This window comes from Vicugna pacos, chromosome 28 (genome assembly GCF_048564905.1).
Source record: "Vicugna pacos chromosome 28, VicPac4, whole genome shotgun sequence".
Lineage (NCBI taxonomy): Eukaryota > Metazoa > Chordata > Mammalia > Artiodactyla > Camelidae > Vicugna > Vicugna pacos.
In genome coordinates this window covers 3,310,066-3,327,955 of record NC_133014.1, presented here as the reverse complement: position 1 = coordinate 3,327,955, position 17,890 = coordinate 3,310,066, and the positions used below count along the sequence as shown (strand labels likewise).

General features: G+C 54.8%; 2 protein-coding genes across 3 annotated transcripts in view; one reads left to right on the top strand and one right to left on the bottom strand.

Moving 5' to 3' along the window:
• Window positions 1-546: 546 nt before the first annotated feature.
• On the top strand, window positions 547-9,158 carry ECRG4 (ECRG4 augurin precursor). Its single transcript, XM_006215439.4, has 4 exons — window positions 547-1,105; window positions 3,565-3,612; window positions 6,009-6,166; window positions 8,814-9,158. The coding sequence occupies exons 1-4, from the start codon at window positions 1,027-1,029 to the stop codon at window positions 8,970-8,972; spliced, it is 444 nt and encodes a 147-aa protein (XP_006215501.2). The 5' UTR covers window positions 547-1,026; the 3' UTR covers window positions 8,973-9,158.
• A 2,704-nt stretch (window positions 9,159-11,862) lies between these two features.
• The window catches only part of UXS1 (UDP-glucuronate decarboxylase 1), a 32,117-nt gene continuing 26,089 nt past the window's right edge, over window positions 11,863-17,890 (bottom strand). For both annotated transcript variants that reach the window (XM_072951219.1, XM_072951220.1), the window contains exons 12-15: window positions 16,156-16,216; window positions 14,731-14,788; window positions 12,956-13,059; window positions 11,863-12,695 (exon numbers count right to left, since the gene is read on the bottom strand). In XM_072951219.1, coding sequence (XP_072807320.1) covers window positions 12,564-12,695; window positions 12,956-13,059; window positions 14,731-14,788; window positions 16,156-16,216 — 355 coding nt within the window. In that variant the 3' untranslated portion in view covers window positions 11,863-12,563. The remainder of the gene's footprint in view (window positions 12,696-12,955; window positions 13,060-14,730; window positions 14,789-16,155; window positions 16,217-17,890) is intronic.

The following is a 17,890-nucleotide window of genomic DNA, read 5'->3' as shown; positions in this document are numbered from 1 at the left end:
AGGATCCAGAGGAAGAGAGAGATGCTCAGCTGAGCTCGGACAGATCTCAGGGGGGAGTGGGGGGGGGCTGATTGTAATGCACGCGGCTTCCCGAGTGTAGACGGGGCCCAGTCAGTTCGGTGACCCTCTCAAGGTCTGTCTTCCTTCAGCGCACCGCCCTGTCTGTGATGGGCCGGTCCTGTGGGTCTGAACTCGCCCGGGGCTGGGAAGGCACGCTTGGTTCTCCCCGGGCCTCACGCGGGTACCGCTGCAGGGGGGCGCACGGTGGGGACGTTTGTCCTGCGAACACCCACGGGGCTCACCCACTCCCTGTTTCTCAAAGGCTTTTCTATCGGAGTAGTTTGGGGTGAGAGATTTTCCTGGAATGCAGTTCCGAACCCAGACTGTGAAGACTTTCAAAAGCAGCGCGGAACACTGTACTGCCAGAGGCATCGCTAAGTGCAGCGTCGGGGATCGAGGAAATTCCGAAGGCCTGCGCGGGAGGGAGCGGGCCGGGGAGGCTGGGGAGGCGGGGGGCGGAGAAAGTGCAGCGAAAACTGCGGAGGAGACCGGAGGCCTGAGCGGGGGTCGGGCAGAGCATCCCCAGCCCTTCCCGCGCCGAGGCCTCCCCTCTCTGGATGCCGCCCCTCTCCGGATGCCGCGGCCCATTCCGAGGCGGCCGGACCCCGCCTGCCCTTCCCCGGCGGTCCTTGGCGGCCCCAGCCCCCCGAGTCACGTGGCTTTGGAGGAGCCGCGGCCGCAGAGAGGGGGCGCGGTGGCTCCGAGACGACGCTTGGCCCGCAGCCCGTGGGCACAGCGCCCGCCTAGTGAGTCCCGCCCCGGCGGGGACGCAGGGACCGCCCGCCCGCCCAGTACCCCGTGGGCAGTCCTCCCGCGGCAGTTCCCCCGCGCCTCGTCCTCCCGCGCCTGGTCCTTCGACGCCCGATCCTCCCGCGCGCGGTCCTATTGCGCCCGATCCTGCCGCGCCTGTTTCTCTCGGCTCAGCGGCTGCCGCGCGCGCCTCCTTCCTGCCCACCCGGTGCAGCCATGTCCGCCTCCTCCGCGCCGCCCGCCGTCCTGGTCATGACCGCGCTGGCTCTACTCCTGCTGCTGTGCCTGGGGCCAGGTAAGGGAGAGATGCCAGGGCGCCCTGGGGAGGGGGTCTGTGAGGACGTGGAGGCCTAGGCACCCATCCTGAGCCCGGGCAAAGGCCAAGGGGTAAAAGGGGTCTTGCGATCTGCCCTTGCACCGTGAGAAGTGGCGTGCTGGGGCAGAGTCCAGAGTCCAGGGCAGGGTCTCAGATGTGTGCGGTAACCTTGTGAAAGGAGGCGGAACGCGAGGTGCAGGGCGCTGCGGGAGCTGGAGGCGGGTGGTGCGCCCAGGACTGAGCTCAGCCAAAGGACCACCCCTAGGGTCCCGTCCAGGCAATCTGTTCCTCTGGCTTCCACTCGGTCAAGTTCCAGGTCTGCAAAGCTGCTAGCAGGCCTTACCTCCCAGTTGGGGAAAAGTTCTTAAAGGAGAAAGGCTGAACCTTCTCTACTTCTCGGAGCCCTCTATGAATGGGTTGAAAAATCCCGGTTTTGTTCTTTACAAAATGGGCACATTCACACACAGGCTGCAAACGAAGTGGGTGGGTATGCAGGCTTTCGAACCCTGAGAGCCCACAGACCCCACCTGAGGACCACCCTTCATGGCTCACGGGTGGCCTCCTGCAGGCAAGAGCTCCTCTGATGCTCAGGATGAGAGGCCGTGTGGTGTGGTGACCCCAGATCTGCTGCGGAGGCGCCAGGGCTGGAAGGAGGGGGGTGACTTCCCAAGACCCCAGGCTGGTGCACTTCCCAGCTCAGAGCAGCCGCTGCCACACGGTGGTGGAAATGCTAGACTCCCTTGGCTGTTGGCTTCAGTACTTTGGGTCTTTGGCACAGGTAGGGGATGCCAAACAGCTGACAGGGAGGCGCAGTAGGAGGCCCCAGGCAGGTCGGCCCTGGGGGCGCAGGAACAGTAGGGAGGGGTGGAGTGGGGAGGGTGAGGCTGGTCTGATCTGGGACCGCAGGGGAGGCCAGGGGATCATTTCGCATCAGTGATTTAGCACCTCCCCCTTTGCTCTTCCCGGGTTTTGTTTTGTTTTGCTTTTTTTAAGAAGCACATCTGAATAAAGTGAGTATCGGCTATGAGCCACCCCTTTTCAGGAATTTTATTTCATTTCTACCAAGCATGTAATGATGGGAGTCAGTTAAAATACTATCATCATTGAGCAGACACGTGAGAGTTCTTAGGACCCAAAGTGAAGAATTTTTATCTCTGTGTAGAGTCCCCAAGGGGGCTGTCTCTGATGCCCAGAAGCATTTAATGGAAAAAGATCAATTTGTTAAGAACTTCAGAGGGGCATCCTGCCACTCTGATCCCACTCTGAGAGCTGGCACCAGGTAACTGTATTTGATCAACTCAGGAGTGCCTTTTATCACAGCCTAGAAATAGTGACTGGGGCTGTTGGGGTCAAAAAATCCACAGTACTACTGGGGGAAAAAATCACAGCTCTTCTTTTGTTGTTTATTCCTTTCTTCAGATACACGGGGCATGCTGTCCAATTCGATGCATTAATATTTACAACTCCATGTGTAGTAACTGGCACGGTGGCATCACCAATCCATAATTTAGGGCTTAGCCACGCTTTTCAGTTGTATGGCTGAATTTGGTGAGACGTTTATCTCTGGGGCCGTAGTGACACACATTTGCTGTGAGAAATGGCAGCTTCATCACAAATGCCTAAACCTAACGTCTGTCTCAGCATCAGGCCACGTTTCCTCTGTCAGCTGTAACGCGCTCTGATGGCAGGCAGACAGACCTGCCTACCTAACACTGCAGGTGCGATCAGATGCCCCCACAGGTCCTCAAACCAGCTCCCCGGGCGGAGGGGCTATCAGGTCAGACTCGTCATTTCCCATGAAATGATTGGGCAGGTTGGAAACACTTTCAGATCTGAATGAAAACAGCAGCAAACAGTATTAAGTGATGCCCGATTATAAGCCAATCAGGATAAGCTACAAAATGGGACTGAACTTTTAGAGCACTGAGGCGTTTTCCGGTCCCTGGATTTAGAGCCCACCCTGAATTCGGTGTCTTAGCCCCTCCAGATCCTTAACTCATTACATCTGCAAAGACCCTGCTTCCAAATAAGTTAACGTTAAGAGGTTCTGGATGGATATGCATTTGGGGGGACACAATTCAATCAGCTGGACCATGAAGTCATCTACAGGCAGGTATGTGTGACAGGTGGCTGCCCAAATATTGTGACCGAAGGGCTGAAAGGTCAGTGTCACTCTTTCTAGGGAAGAGCTCAGATTGGCTCAAGAGGCTCAGATGGCCCCGGTCAGCCGTGGTCCTGGTCAGCAGTTTGAGCCACGGGCAGCCCGAATTGCTTTTCCCACACAACAGGAAATGCCAACAAGCATTAACCATTGTAACACTACCAAGTCGCCAAAGCAAGCTCTTTTTTGTGATTTTTTTTGCACTTCTGAGTTTTGCATTTGAGAAATTTAAGGGCTCAGTGCAACCCAGAAACGGTTTCTATTTCCATCCCTTCAGGTGGCGTAAGTGGAAATAAGCTACAACTGATGCTTCAGAAACGGGAAGGTAAATATATAGCCCAAACGGGTAAGGGTTGCAGCCTTAACTGGGTTGCAGTGAAAATGGCGGTGTTGCGTGTGCTCTCTGGAGTCTTGGGTTTGGAAAATCCAAAGTGTGTACTCCTTAAAAGGCGAGCCGATCTGAAGGGCTCGTTCTGTGGGTCTGCGGTGTGGGGTTTCATCAGGTAAATATTATTGCCTGTGGATGGTTGCTTTTCTGAAAGCTGGCAGTGTGGACTCAGAAATCAAAGGAACAGAGCTGCAGTGTTAGCTGGGTGCTGTGGATTTTAGAGCACGTGCCTGAACTTGGAGCACTCACGAGTTCAGTTGCTGGGACAGCGCAGGGCAGTATTGGGGTGGTCCTTCAGATCCAGTTAGCTCTCAGGGGAGGACTGAACAGAAAGATCGTATTGTTACTGACACCTGTTGGGAAAGGCTCCCCAGATAAATGTGGAAGTTCAGCAAAATGTCATGGAAACCGTCTGGGAGCCACGCGGGCGGTTCTGGGCCAGCTGTAAGTGGCTCCATCAGTCGGACCCATTGTGGACTTGTGAACACTTTCTCCTCAGAACTTTCATCTTCACTTGTAAATTTAGAAGTAATTGATCTGCCCCTTAGATTGAAGACATGCGACTACATTTTTTAAGTGAACATTTAAGCACTTATTCTTTCCCCCAAGTTAACGGGGGGTTCCAGGAGGCTGAAGTCGGCTCCCTTTTTGGGGGTGAGGCCAGGCCCTCATGCACCTATTTCCCAGTTAGCCCCTGCAGGGACCCCCCCCCCCAACACGTGCTAAGCCCACATGGCCCCTCTGGGGGAAGGGGCTCCAAGCATCGTTCCCAGCACTTCCAGCCTCTCCCGAGGCCCTGGTCCATCCCCGGTCTGATCTAGGTGCCTCCCTGGGCTGGGCGGCGCCTCCCCTAGGACGAGGATGACACCGGGGGTGATGGAAGCTCTCACAGGGCCAGCCATTTGAAAACAGCCAAGATAATCACCACGCCTCTGTGTACATCCTCAGCTTTTTTTCATTCAAATCAAGCCAAGCAACACATATTGAGCACCTACTGCATACAGAACAGTGTCACAGGTCCCGAGGGAGATACATGGATGAGCAAGAGGTGAAAAAACAAATGCTCTGATACTTACCCATGTGACCCACGGACACTCAGGGCATTTGACTTCCTTTTCCTGCACAGCTTCCATAGCAACCCTGAGATGGGGACTGTCGGTCCAGGGTCGTAGATGAGGGGACAGAGGCTCACAGCTGGACAGCAGGACCAGCCCAGGGCACAGCAGCTTCCCCGAGCACGTCTGCACAAGTGGGGCCTTTTAGGCAGCTGAGCCTGGGATGGAAAGATGTGCAGGGAAGTCAGTCCCACCTTCAAGAGAAACCTAAATCGTCTGTGATCACAGTGAGGCCCAGAGACAGTGGCTCAAGGTGACACTTTGTGTCCCTGCAGCTCGATGCGAGGACTTGCTGTGCAAGGCTGACCTGGCCTGGCCCTCTCAGGGCCCTGGTTCCACCTCTTCCTCCCGCTGGTCTCCTAAGCAAGCACAGTACACTCTTGTTTGCACAGACAATGAACGCACCCCAGTGTGGCCCTGGATGCCCAACTGTTTCCCAAACGCCCCAGGGGAAGCACCAACCAGCTCCTATATGGGTCCTGGGGCCTTGGGACTGGGTGCTGTGGACTGAGGTCTGAGATCTGAGGTCTGGGGCCTGGGACCTAGGGGCTGGGGTCTGAGGTCTGGGGCCTGAGGCCTGAGGCCTGGGGTCTGGGGGCTGGGGTCTGAGGTCTGGGGCCTGGAACCTGGGGCTGGGGGCTGGGGCTTGGGGGCTGGGGCTTGGGTGCTGGGGTCTGAGGTCTGGGGCCTGGAGTCTGAGGTCTGGGGCCTGGGACCTGGGACTGGGGGCTGGGGCTTGGGGGCTGGGGTCTGGAGTCTGAGGGCTGGGGTCTGGGGGCTGGGGGCTGAGGTCTGGGACCTGGGGCCTAGGGGCTAGGGCCTAGGGTCTGGGGCCTGGGGTCTGGGGCCTGGAGGCTGGGGGCTGGGGTCATGGTTCTGGGGTCTGGGGTCTGGGGGCTAGGCCCTGGGGTCTGAGGTCTGGGGCCTGGAGCCTGAGGACTGGGGGCTGGGACCTGGGTGTGGTGAGGAACTGCAGACCAGGAGCTGAATTCTGTTCCTACCCGGCTCTCTGGCTGTGCCCAGAAGGGAGAGCTCACTGACGGAGCCTGGGGGCTGATGGCGTGAGCTGCGCTGTATCCCGCATCCTGTAGGAAGGAAGGTGCCAGTTACAGCATTGCCTGCGGGGTGGGGCTGGGGGAGGGAGAGAGAAAAGAGCGACACAGCCCTTAAGGAAAGAAATCATCTTTCCACTTCGGGGTGTGGGGAACGGTCTTCCAGCGCCCTCTCCCATGAAGACCCCGGTGACCGTGCCCGAGAGCAAAGCCAAGGAATTCCTGAGCAGCCTGAGGCGCCAGCGGCGGCAGCTGTGGGACCGCTCGCGGCCCGAGGTGCAGCAGTGGTACCAGCAGTTCCTGTACATGGGCTTCGACGAAGCGGTGGGTGTTCTGGGCGCCGCGGGGCTGGCTTCCAGCAGGGCAGTCAGGGGTGGGGGAGGCCTGGCTTGGAGAATCAGGCACAGAGAATTAAGTTTTATTATTTGCTCTGAAATCGGAGCCTCGTTCTGTGCCGCGTGCTGGCCAGGCATTGGATCACATGACCGTCAGTCCATCGCGTGAAGGCATCCCCTGGAATTTTCCATCCCAGGATGCCCAAGCGGGAATCTCTCCCATCAGGTTCTGGAAGCAGAATTCCAGAGAAGTCACCGTCCTTGGCTGGGACTTAAATTCATCAAGCATCTTATTTTCTTAGGAACATTTTGAGCATCTCTGTACAGTTTTGCCTCAGTGTCCTTAAAATAACTCACTGCCTCCCCCTTTTCAACTTCACCTCAAAAAAAAAAGTCAGAAACAAGATCAAAGCAAAGAAAGACCCATGAAGATAGTAGAAACAGATGGAAAAAAAAAGTGCCTTTTAAAAAGACAGGCCTTTGCAAATGTTTTGGGGAAAATTTGTCAATACATTTGCAGGAAACTATGGTTCAGTTCATGTGTCCAGGTAGCGTGAGTGGACATATTAACTAAATTAAGGGAAAAGAATACTTTTTCCTTTTAAGGAAAAAAATGAAAATGAGGATTGAGGAAAGATTACAGTAACTCAATGTGCACAGAAGAGACTAGAAGCAAACTCAGCAAAACATCAGTAGTGGTTACCTTTGGCAATGGAAATCGCTCCCTTCTTTGTCTCCCTCTCACATATACATTTTAAAATGTTATTTCTGTATTCATAAAATATTTTAAAAATTTACTGAAAAAATATTTTAAGCCCAAACCTCAAAAAGATTCTAAAATGAGAAAAACCAAGGAACAAGCCTACTTCACTCTGAGAAAAAAAAACTGCAGCATTGTGCAGAAAGCAAGCTGTCTCCTTTTCAAGGCCAAGGCTGGGGAGGCTCAAAAAATGCGGAGTCCCCGGCTGAGCTGACGGAGATGAAGGTAATATTGTTCTTGGCACAGCTCTCTCCAGCCCGCTGCTCACCCAGAGTGGAGGCCTGGGAGGAAGAAGGCCGTGGCAGGGAGGCTGGGGGCTTCCAGCCTTACCAAGGTGTCTGAGACAGTGTTCACCGGCAATCTTACTAAAATAAAAGTAGATTCCTGAGACCCAACCACCAGAAAATTTGATCCAGGACGAGTGGGTGGTGCCTGCCTGAGAATCTGCATTCCACAGCCTCCTGAGAGATTTGGCCGCACGTTGAGAAAAACTGGTCCTGAAGCCCAGACTTCCAGACACGCTCCAACCTCCCCAGGCAGTCTGCCTCTGCTCACCCATCTCTGCCCTCTTGCTAAATCTCCCCAAGTCCCGAGCGTGGACATGAGCGAGTCCCCATCTAGACCCATCTCCTGCCCTCTCCCCACAACCGTGCAAATTAGTCTGTTTGAATATACGGATTCATAGTTGGGATGGAGAGGGGCACCAAATGGTCCAGGGGGACAAAAGTACAAACTTCCAGTTATAAAATCCACAAGTCCCTGTATGCAGGGCACAGTAAGGTGACTAGAGCTAATAAACCTGTATTGCATGAAAGTTAAGAGAGTAAATCTTAAAAGCTCTCATCATAAGGAAAAAAAGTGTTGTAACTACCCGAGGTGATGGATGTTAAGTATACTTCTTGTGGTGATGGTTTCTAAACGGACACAAATACCGATTATGTTATATGTCGGTTCCACCCCAATAAAGACCTGGAGGAACGGTGGAGACCAGCTGCCCCAGCTGTAAACCTGAGGGCGCTCTGTGCTCCCCCATCCTCAGCCCCACTTCCCTCTGCAGTCCTGTGTGAAGGCAGCTGTTTCCCTGTGATCTTGCAGGAGCCGTGGACTCCGGGAAGGCAGGGATTCGGTCTGTTGTGGGCGGCCCTCCAGTGCCCGGCACAGGGCTGGACAGGCTGTGTTCTCGTGAGAAGTGTTGGTGGCATGAATCAGTGCCCCCAGGCCTGTCTGGGCAACACTACAGGTGTGAGAGCCACAAGCAGACGCGGCCACATCCCTGTGCCAAGGCTGCACTGATTCCATCCAGCAGCGAAGCCTCAGCCTGTGCCCTGGCCCCGGCAGGACACACAGGTCAGCGCCTGCCTCGTCCGATGTGCAGCGCTGGGGGTCAGGCCCAGGCATGACTGTACTGGGGAGATGTCTCTTTTATTTACCAAAAAGAGAAAAACGCCTGCATCTGGGGCGTCGGACGTGTTCAGGGGTGTGGATGCGCACCCCTCTCGGGGAAGGGCTCTCCAGTTGCTCGCGCTGACCTCTGGCCCAGGGATGCTGTAGCCAGGAGCTCCTCTTCTTTATTCAATTATTATTGATTATGTTTTAAATGGAAAGATGGTTGATTTACAACGTTGTGCTAGTTTCAGGTGTGCAAGGTGATTCAGTCACACGTATGTGTCTAATCGTTCAGATTCTTGTCCATGATAGGCTATTACCAGACACTGAGTAAGTCCCCCGAGCGGCTCAGCAGGACCTTGCTGCAGGAGTTGTTCTCAGCAGTAGGGTCATTCGTCTTTGACGGAAACCCACCCCAGAGCAACGCCGTGGGTAAGACGAGCTCCAGGGGACGGTGCCTTAAACCCCTCCTCCTTCTCGCTTCCTACAGAAGTTTGAGGACGACATCACCTACTGGCTTGACAGAGACCGGAACCGGCATGACTACGACGACTACTACCAGCGTCACCACGATGAGGACGCGGCCCTGGGTCCCCGGGCGCCCCAGAGCTTCAGGCACGGGGCCAGCGTCAACTATGACGACTACTGAGGTCCCGCCCGCGGCCGTGGCCACACCCCGCCGTCCACTGAGCCTTGTCCCGGCCGATCCCATCCACCCATGTCTGTGACCAGAGAGGAAGCATTAAATTGAAAAAGATCAACGCCTTTGGAGATTTCGTGCGAATACTTAACCATGTGTTTCATTTAAAGATAGAAATAAAAGCATTCTGTTAAAAAGAAAAGTCTCAGAATTCATTTCGACGAAAATTAAGTGGGTGACAGTCTTCCTGGAGGTTTCTGGACAGGAAGCAGCATCTCAGGGGCACCTGTCCTCGGCCATCCCACGCCCTCCCGAGAGTCCTCACCTCCGCCCCAGGCAGGCCGTGGCGTCCAGCAGGTGTCTTCAGTGTGTCGAGATCCATTCCATGCCAAATGCCAAGTAAACAAAAAACAGGCGAGAAAATTTAGTTGGAAATCACTGAAGGTTACAGAACAGGGTGGGAGGGTTCTGATCGCCCACAGGGATGTGCAGGTTTGCTGTTCCCCACCTGCCCTGAGCCGGGGCTGGACCATTAGTGATAGCAGGCAGGAAATAAAGGGTAATTAACAGAGAAAACACAGAAGTCTGGTTGATTTCAAAGCCTCACTTATCTCAAAAAAATTAAACCTTGTCCAATGAATTCAAGAAGGATCTAAGAATATACTTTGCATCATATTTAAACAACCTAAGTGGATAAAAGAGAAAAGTGCTGTGGGGGCGGTGGGGGAGGGGAGGAAGATGGGGTGGTGGGGGAAGGGCAGGGAGGTGGGCGGGATGGGGAGGTGAGCGGAGATTCTGGGCTGGTTCTGACAGGAGGTCTGTCGCAAGCCTGTGACACCTGCCGAGGGGAGGGGCCTTGTACTTTTGTGGGTCACAGACCCCTGGACAGCCTGATGGAAGCGTCTGTGTTCAGGATTTTTGCATCCTATGTCCATGAGGAAGATCGGTTTTCCTTGTGGTTTCATTTGTTTGGTGTCAAGCTTATGCTGGCCTCTTAAAATGAACTTTATTTTTTTCCAGTTTGTTCTTTTAAAAATACATATATATTTTTAAAAATTGAAGTATAGTTGATTTACAATGTTGTGTTAATTTCTGGTGTACAGCATAGTTATTCAGTTATATGTAAAATATATTCCTTCTCATATTTTTTCATTATAGGCCATTATAAGGTATCGAATATAGTTCCCTGTGCTGTACAGTCGGACCTTGCTCTTTCTCTAACATGAACTGTTTTCTGTTTCTCTGTGCAAAAATGTATCTTTTTGCTTTGTTGATCTGTTTTAGGCTTCTCTATTGTATAAATATCTCTTTTCTTAATTTCTTTCCTTCCATATCTGTGGGTCTTTGATTTATGTTAGATCTTAGCTCAATTTTTGAGCCTTTAAAAAAAAAAAAAGTCAAGCACTTAATGTTCTAAGTTTCCTTTCAAGGATTGTCTCCCATGAGTTTGATGTGAAAAGTGAGATGAAACCTTCTATTTTCAATTATAATTTCTCCTTTGACCCATGAGTTGATTACAAGTGTTATTAAATTTCCAAGTGAATGGATTTTTCTAATTATCTTATTGGCTTTGTTTTCTAACTTAATTGCGTGTGGTTTTAAAAAAATGTAGTCAGATTCCAGATCTCTTAAGTTTGCCAAGGCCAGCTTTACGTCTGAGCGCGAGTGTGCACGTGTCCCTGGAAGAAACATGTCTTTCCAGACATCACACGCCCATGAGCTCAAGCCCCACAGTTACGCTGTTCGCATTTTCTATTTTCTTACTAATTTTTTTGTCTGTTTGATCTACTGGCTACTGGTAAATGTGTTAAAATCTACTATGATGGATTTGACACATTTTTCCTTTAATTCTGTCAATCTGGCTTCATCGGAGGCTGCAGGCGAACTCCCGTGGGACACACACACTTAGAGTCGATACACGTCCCCACGGGGACGCTTGGGGTTCCTGTCCTCTGGGGCTCCCACCCAACTGGAAATTTCAAAGGAAGCATCCTCCCTGCTCATTCCGGGGAATGCGTTCATCTGTCCCTGGTCCCACATCAGGGTGGAGCCTTCTGGGTTCTAAGAAGTGTCACTGTCTTGTGACCTGTGAACCAGGTCACCGTTTCTAGTCCCCAAAGCGCTTCTGTTCACCCCTGCTCAGTAAGTGGGGTGGCACTTAGTTTAGGCCAAAATAATGACAACTAAAAATACGACACCATCCTGAGTCCTCTCCTTCTCACACCCGACCTGCCCAGCACTGACTCTCGGTTCCAGGATCTTCTGGGGAATTCAGCACAACAGATGAAACAAAACCACAGGGATTCTGTCCAGATCACAGGGATTCTCCCTGGAGAAACACATCCAATGAAGAACCGCCCCCCCCCCAGGTGACTGTGTAGGACAGGACATCCAGCTCACCCTGGCTCGTCAGAGACCAGCACGGCGCCCCTTCTCGGTGTCCCGGCGGGATCGGCCACGGCCACACGGAGCCAACTGACTCGAAAATGTGTTGCTCTAACTTGCTGTGTGTTACTTCCATTTGTGTAAAAGGAATAAAAGCCTCCTAACACCAAACCTTGGAAGAACTCTTACTGAAATGAAAGTCCTCTGAGCTCCGGGTCGACGAGCCTGGTTCACAGGTCACGAGACCAGTGACACTTCTTTTCTCCACCTGGTCCGTGCCTCCGGAGGAGGACACCGTGGTTCTGACCCTGTAAGACCTCACACTGCAGTGAGCACTGTGCATGGGTCCAGCCCAAGCAGCACAGAAATGTTCCCAACATCCACTCAGCAAGGCACGGGTAGCACCAACCTGGATGTTCACAGAGTTTTCCTTTAAGTGAAATTCTCCAATATTCTTCTAACCAACCCAACCATGCACCGTGCAAAGCAGGAAGTCAACCTTTAAAACTGCAAATGAGTTTCAATATTTTATTAAAATAGCATTTTTAACCACTGTTAACCAAGAATATGTTAACTTTGCCCTCCCACCCCCCCGATATGCAGCACAACACAGTAGTGATTTCAAATATCCTGGATCGACCGTGATAACCAACAGAAATATTTCAAAGTCAAGTTTGCAACTAAAAACTAGACCTTGGAAAAATTCTGAATTAGAAGAAACAAAGCTCTCAAACAGAATTCTTTAATCTGCCTGAGAATAAACTTGGTAATTACCACCTACCGGCCAACACTGCGGGGTCTGCTTGCCCCCCTTTATGCATAGTATAACGTCTCATTTGTAAGTACCCACTTCATAAATAAATCGGCATTTTTCACCCCATTTAATGTTCTTTTCTTCAGCTTCACAAAGAAACCAGTAAATAAAACTGTCGGCGACAGTCCCGACATGGGCTCTCACAGCGAGATAAAAACCTGGAAAACACGCACAGGTGCACTGACGCTATTTTACGTAAAAAGACAGATTTAAAAAGTGCAAGGCAGAATCTGCAGTTCTTGACGGGAGTCTTTAGGCACATCCATTTCGTAAAAAGCAAGCTTCAGGATGAATTCCAGTTTGTTCTTCACGACACCTGTTTAAGTCTTTCTTTAAAGAGAAAAAAGAAAAAAAAATTACACCCACTCAGGTGCGGCCCAGGCGCCCGTCCTGAGGGGCCCTCAGCTGTGGCGCATCCGCCCCTTCTTGATCCGCGCGGGCTTCGGCTTGGGGATGTACTGGTTGTTCGCCTGGTACTCCAGCTCCTTCCGGAAGTAGTGAATCGCCTTGTTGAGCCCCTCTTCCAGTGGGACCTGCGTGCAGAGGGCGAGGGTGGGGCGGGGCCGCCTCCGCGCTGTGGGCCCCACAGACCCCACCCCCACCAGTGCGCTCCGATCCCACGCCCCACGCTCCCTCCGGCCCGCCGGCTGAGGGTCTGCTCCGGGCTGAAGCCGGCACACAAAGGGCACTTCTGAAATACCGCCCGGGGCCACATGGGCCCCTCCCTGGAATGTCGCGAGGAGGAGGACACTCGGTGGGGCCACGTACCACGAGGCAGCGGGACCCCACTTACCACCGGCTCCCACCCCAGCATCAGCTTCGCTTTCTTGATGTCTGGTTTCCTTTTCTGGGGGTCATCCTGGGCTTCAGAGAGAAACTGAATTTCACTCCCGCTGCCTGAGTTGTTGGGAAAAGAGGGAAGAGCACCACGGATGTGACTTTTACCGTGCACATCAAAGTGAGGCCCCACCTGCGCAGGGGACACAGTGCTGAGGGCACAGCGCGCCTCCACGCCCCCTGCCCCGGGGGCTGTGCTCCCGGCCCCGCGGTGCTCAGTGAGGGCAGGCCTGTGGCCCCCACAGGTCTGGGCCACCCCGCGGGGGGGGATGAGGGGGCGGGCCCCACGCAGATCCCCACCCTCGGCCAATACAGCCCATGAAGTGGTCTGTGGTCCTGATGCCCTGATGGCCACTCCGGCACTCACACCCTGAGGGCATCAAGGCCGGCAGCCAGGCCATCCGCACCCTGTCTACCCGGCAGAGTGCAGGGGGGTGAGTGGGCTGGCTGCGGGCGGACGCCTTACAGAGGCCCGGCCACCCATGCCCTGCAGGAGCCACCCAGCGAGGTTCAGCCACCCTGCTGCACAGACCCCGCACAGAAGGCTGGCTTGTCCAGCATCCTAGCTGGGCCCACACCCCGCTGACCAGCAGAGCAAGGCAAGCGATCCTGGCCAGTCTTGCAGAGGAACCCCCAGCCCCGGTCACAGAATGTGGAGCAGACAGAACATCTGCTGTTTGAAGCCAGTGGTCTGGGGTGAGGTGTCACAGCCGCCCACGGGGTCACACCGCAGCTCCCCTGGGTTTCAGGCCACTAGTTCTCAAACGTCAGGACCACCTGAGGACCTGGTCAAAGTGCAGATTCTGATCTGGGAGATGCAGGTGGGGTGTGGGATCGCGCGTCTCTTAAGACCCGGCCTCCTGGGGTGGAGGGCTTTAGCTGGGACCCCAGACAGGCTTCCCCATTTAGAGGGGTGCAGATGGACCCTGCAGGAGATGCTAGGGAAGCGGGCCTGCACGGGGGCAGCTGTCACCAGTGTCTCAGGAAGGCCATCCACTGTCCCGTCCAACCGTCCAGGCTGGTGGCTGACAGCTCCGTGCTGGCAGGTGCACCCCGCAGAGCCGGCCAGCCAAGCGTGCGGTCCGGACAGGTGCTTGGGGATGCCCCACCCTACGAGGTCCAGCCAGCCACAGTCCAACCTGGCTGTGTCTGGACTCAAATGTCTGACACGCCCTGGGAAGCAGGTCTCCTGGTGCACTCTTCCACAGGGCCAGGGGCAAAGGTCACGGCCAGCGAGCACCCGCAGCCCAAGGCTGGTGGAAAATGCCTAGATGCCCGCGGCTCAGAGCATGCTGTCTCTCTGGGGCGATCCTGTGTCCACACCACCTCCAACACCCAATGGCCAGGCTGGTGAGAACTGCAAACAGAGCTTAAAACCCGTCCTGGATTCTGTCAGAAACACCCTCTCCTGCTCTGAGGGTCCACACGCACCGCGGCCAGTGTGTGGAATCTACCAGTGGTAGCTGTGGACCACGTGTCAGGCCCCGGGGACAGTGGGCCCTCCCGCTCCACTCAGACCTGCAGGGTGCCAACTGTGAACGGAGCCAGCCCCTCCCCATTGTCTTTCTGTCCCTTAATTAAAGAATCCCAAACAGTGACGTGCTCCGGTCAAGCTCTGCGCTTCCCCCAGTTCGCTGGCAGGTACTAATCACACGCTCTCCGGGTGAGGTGGTGTCCCTCAACAGGGTGAGCGCGGGCAGTGTCACTCAGGAAGGCATCTGTCCTACTTACCAACAAGGTTTTTAATTAACTGAGCGAATTCTAGGATTGTGTGTTCCTCGGGGTTCCCCTAAGGAAGAAGAGATCTCTGGTGAGACGCGCACTGGGGGCAGCTCCACCCCGCAGGCTGAGAGGCCCCGGACTCCGGCCTCGTCCGTTTCCCCGGGGCCTCGGCCGTGAAGGCAGCGGTGGCTCAGCCGGGTGGGGGCTCCCTCCGCCTTGTCCTCCAGGCTGCCTGCTGTCCGATGCCCTTGGGCCAGGTCAGGAGCATCCACTGGACACACATCCCCAGGCCCGGACACAGGACAACTTCCAGATGCAAGGTTATGGTAACTGTGGTGTCACTCTGGTGACAGTCTGGTTCTGCATGACCAGCTCTCCCAGGACTCTCTCCTGCGGACACCGAGCCACCATCTCAGTGACAAAGATGGTGAGCTGGGACGCTCCCCGACAGAAACAAAGTACACTCAGATGTGGCTCCGGGTGGCTGGAGGGAAAGACAGGGTGTGGTTACGAGGGAGCTGATGGGGGGCACGGGGGGGCTTTAATAAAACCGCCTTCCCCCTCACGCTCCTCCCCACCACACGCAGCAGCAGCCTCCGCCCTCCCTCCCCAATCCTGCTTCTCCCTGCGTGAGGCCACCGTGAAGTCTGGCAACTACACGTCCTCAGTACCCGCCTTCCCAGCTCCCAGTCTCGTCTGAAGCCGGGGGGGGGGGGGGAACGGGGCAGGAAGGGACTCGGGGCCCGACTGGGAGCACCGAGAAGGGGCGGACTGGCTGCGGTCTGAGGGGCTGGGAGGAGCGCCCTCTTTGCTGGGGTTACTGGCAGACACCCTCAGACTTTAGGGAAGACAGGTTCCTACAGGAGATGGAGGCTCCCACGTGTCCCTGTGCAAAAGCCCCCCACAAGGAGGCAAGAAGGACACAGCTTTCACAGCAGAGAGTGGTCAGGAGGCTGCTGACGAGACGCCCACTTGCAGGAGGGTGAAGAGGAAACACGGTTCAGGGTGGCCCGGCCCCCCAGGTGTCAGGAGGTGGGCGCTCGGGATGGGCGGAGGCTCACAAAACACGTCTTATGCTGTTTTACTTCCAGTTGCCCATTTCTTGCATGAAAACGGTGCTGGCTGGGTGCTTGCGGCCACCAACACCCACAGCTGGTCGCAGCCCCACCAGGAGTGGCCTCTCCGGGGCCCTCCCTTTGCCTTCGGCAGGGTCTCCTCCCAACCCAGTGGGAGGAGAATGTGTCTAAAGTGACCGGTTACGAAAAAAAGGACAAGGAAAGGTTTCCGAGGGAAGTGGGTTAAAGAAATGAGCCAAGGGTAGGGGGCACCCCCGTGAAGCGGAGCCCCTTGCAGTGGGGGTTGGTGGCTGAGGAGAGGACCCGGAACAGACCCCAGGGCTCCAGCAAGGACGGGGCCGGCTGGGGGCGGACTCACCAGGTTGACCGGGCTGCTGACATTGCTGTTCATGAGGGCCACCAGGCCGTTCACCAGGTCACTGGAAGAGAAGGGGCCGGGTCAGGCGCGTCCGACACGGGCCACCTCCCAGAAGGAAACCAAAGCCCACATGGGAGCCTGGGCGTCAAAAGAAAGTCCTGCAAACAAGAGGGTGGCGTGGAGGGTGCTCAGGGCTCGTGGGGGGACGGCGCGGCGTCTGCCCTTTGCCTTCCGTGGTGGGTGCAGTTACCGCGCCGGACGGCAGCTGGGTGGCGGGGCGGAGGTCCCACTTTGTGTGTTTCTGAAATCCTTCAGCAACTAAACAGTAAAAGTAAATTAAAGCAGACACCCCCCCCCCAAAGGTGGCATTTCTGCAAGTTTCTGATGAATGTCCATGTTGAATGTGAACCCAGAAGTTGGCCTGTAAGGAAGAGCAAACGATTTTTTTTTTCATGTAAGACTCCTCCCCTGAACTGAAGGAACTCCAGTATGGAATCCCCACACTGGTAAGTCACAGACAAAGCCAAGCGATCCTGAGAGAAACTCCCTGGACCCTCGGCTCACCAACCCCCAGACCCCGCCCCGCACCCTAGGGGACAGTCGGGGGCATCTGGATGTGGCGTGCACATCGTGAGAGCCCGGGCCATGACGGTGGCGGTGCGGAAGCAAACTTGCGCTTGCCAAGGTCTGGTTCTTATTCTCAGAAGCTTTAGAGTGTGGTTCTGTCAAGAAAAAGGTACTTCGTAAAAATGACACCTCCCCGCTGGGCCAGCGCCGTCTGCCTTCCCTGCCTGGGCTTCTGACGAGACTGAGGCCCCGCTCCCAGCGCAGTCGGCCCGGCACGCCTCCCTCCGCCTCCGCCGTCTCCAGCCAGGAGCGGGTTCCTAGGCTAACCCTCCAAAAGAAAACCTCGGTTTGGGCTTTCCTTGTCATTGAAAAAGAGAACTTTCTTGGTGGGCTGTTTAGCAAACAAACGAGCTTCTGGGATTTTGTTTACAACACGTGTGTTTTATATGAAGGCGCCTACGTTAATTCCGTCCTCACGGACCAAGCACAGATGCAAATAACCGCTGGCTCTGGATGACTCCTCTCTTCTAGAAACCAGCAAAAAGTCACTTCACACTAAGGCAGCAAGGCCCCCACAGTGGACGTCTCTGTGGATCTGGAAGAGACTTTAAAAGCTGCCGCTCAGTAGCATCCGTGTGGGTTTTAATCCTGAAATGGGGGGAGGGGTCTACCTTAAGCTGGAGGATGATGGACTCTCAGGCCACTGTCCTCGGGGGAGATTCATCATTGCCTCTTATGCAATAAACTGGCCACTTTTAAGGTCCAAACTGCACAAGTGGCTTTTTAAGACAACACGGCATGCCATCATTACAAGGGTGAGGGTGTAACCTGAGCACGGACACACCGAACACCGTCAGGCCATGTGTCGTGTGACGTGTCACCCAGGACCATGGCTGAGTCCCCCGGAGACCGTGAGATGCTGTTTCAGGGCAATTGTGGGTTTTGGAAGCAGGTCATTTAGTTCAGTAACTACAGACATTGTGCATTTTAACTGTGAAGTAAGAGTCTCAGTTTCTATAAAATGGCTTATTTAAAATAGCCAAACTCTGGTAAGTTAACTCTCTCAGCCAAGCCCCGAGTGACTGGAGTGGAGGCCGGGAAAGCTCTCTCCCCGAGCTGGGTGAAGTCAGGGGAGCCTGAGCTCACAACAGACATGAGGCCATCGGCC

Coding starts and splice junctions, on each gene's coding strand:
- ECRG4 (XM_006215439.4), top strand. CDS start 1,027: ATGTCCGCCTCCTCCGCGCCGCCCGCCGTCCTGGTCATGACCGCGCTG. Junction 3,613..6,008: donor GATGCTTCAGAAACGGGAAG/GTAAATATATAG, acceptor ACGGTCTTCCAG/CGCCCTCTCCCATGAAGACC. Junction 6,167..8,813: donor ACATGGGCTTCGACGAAGCG/GTGGGTGTTCTG, acceptor CGCTTCCTACAG/AAGTTTGAGGACGACATCAC.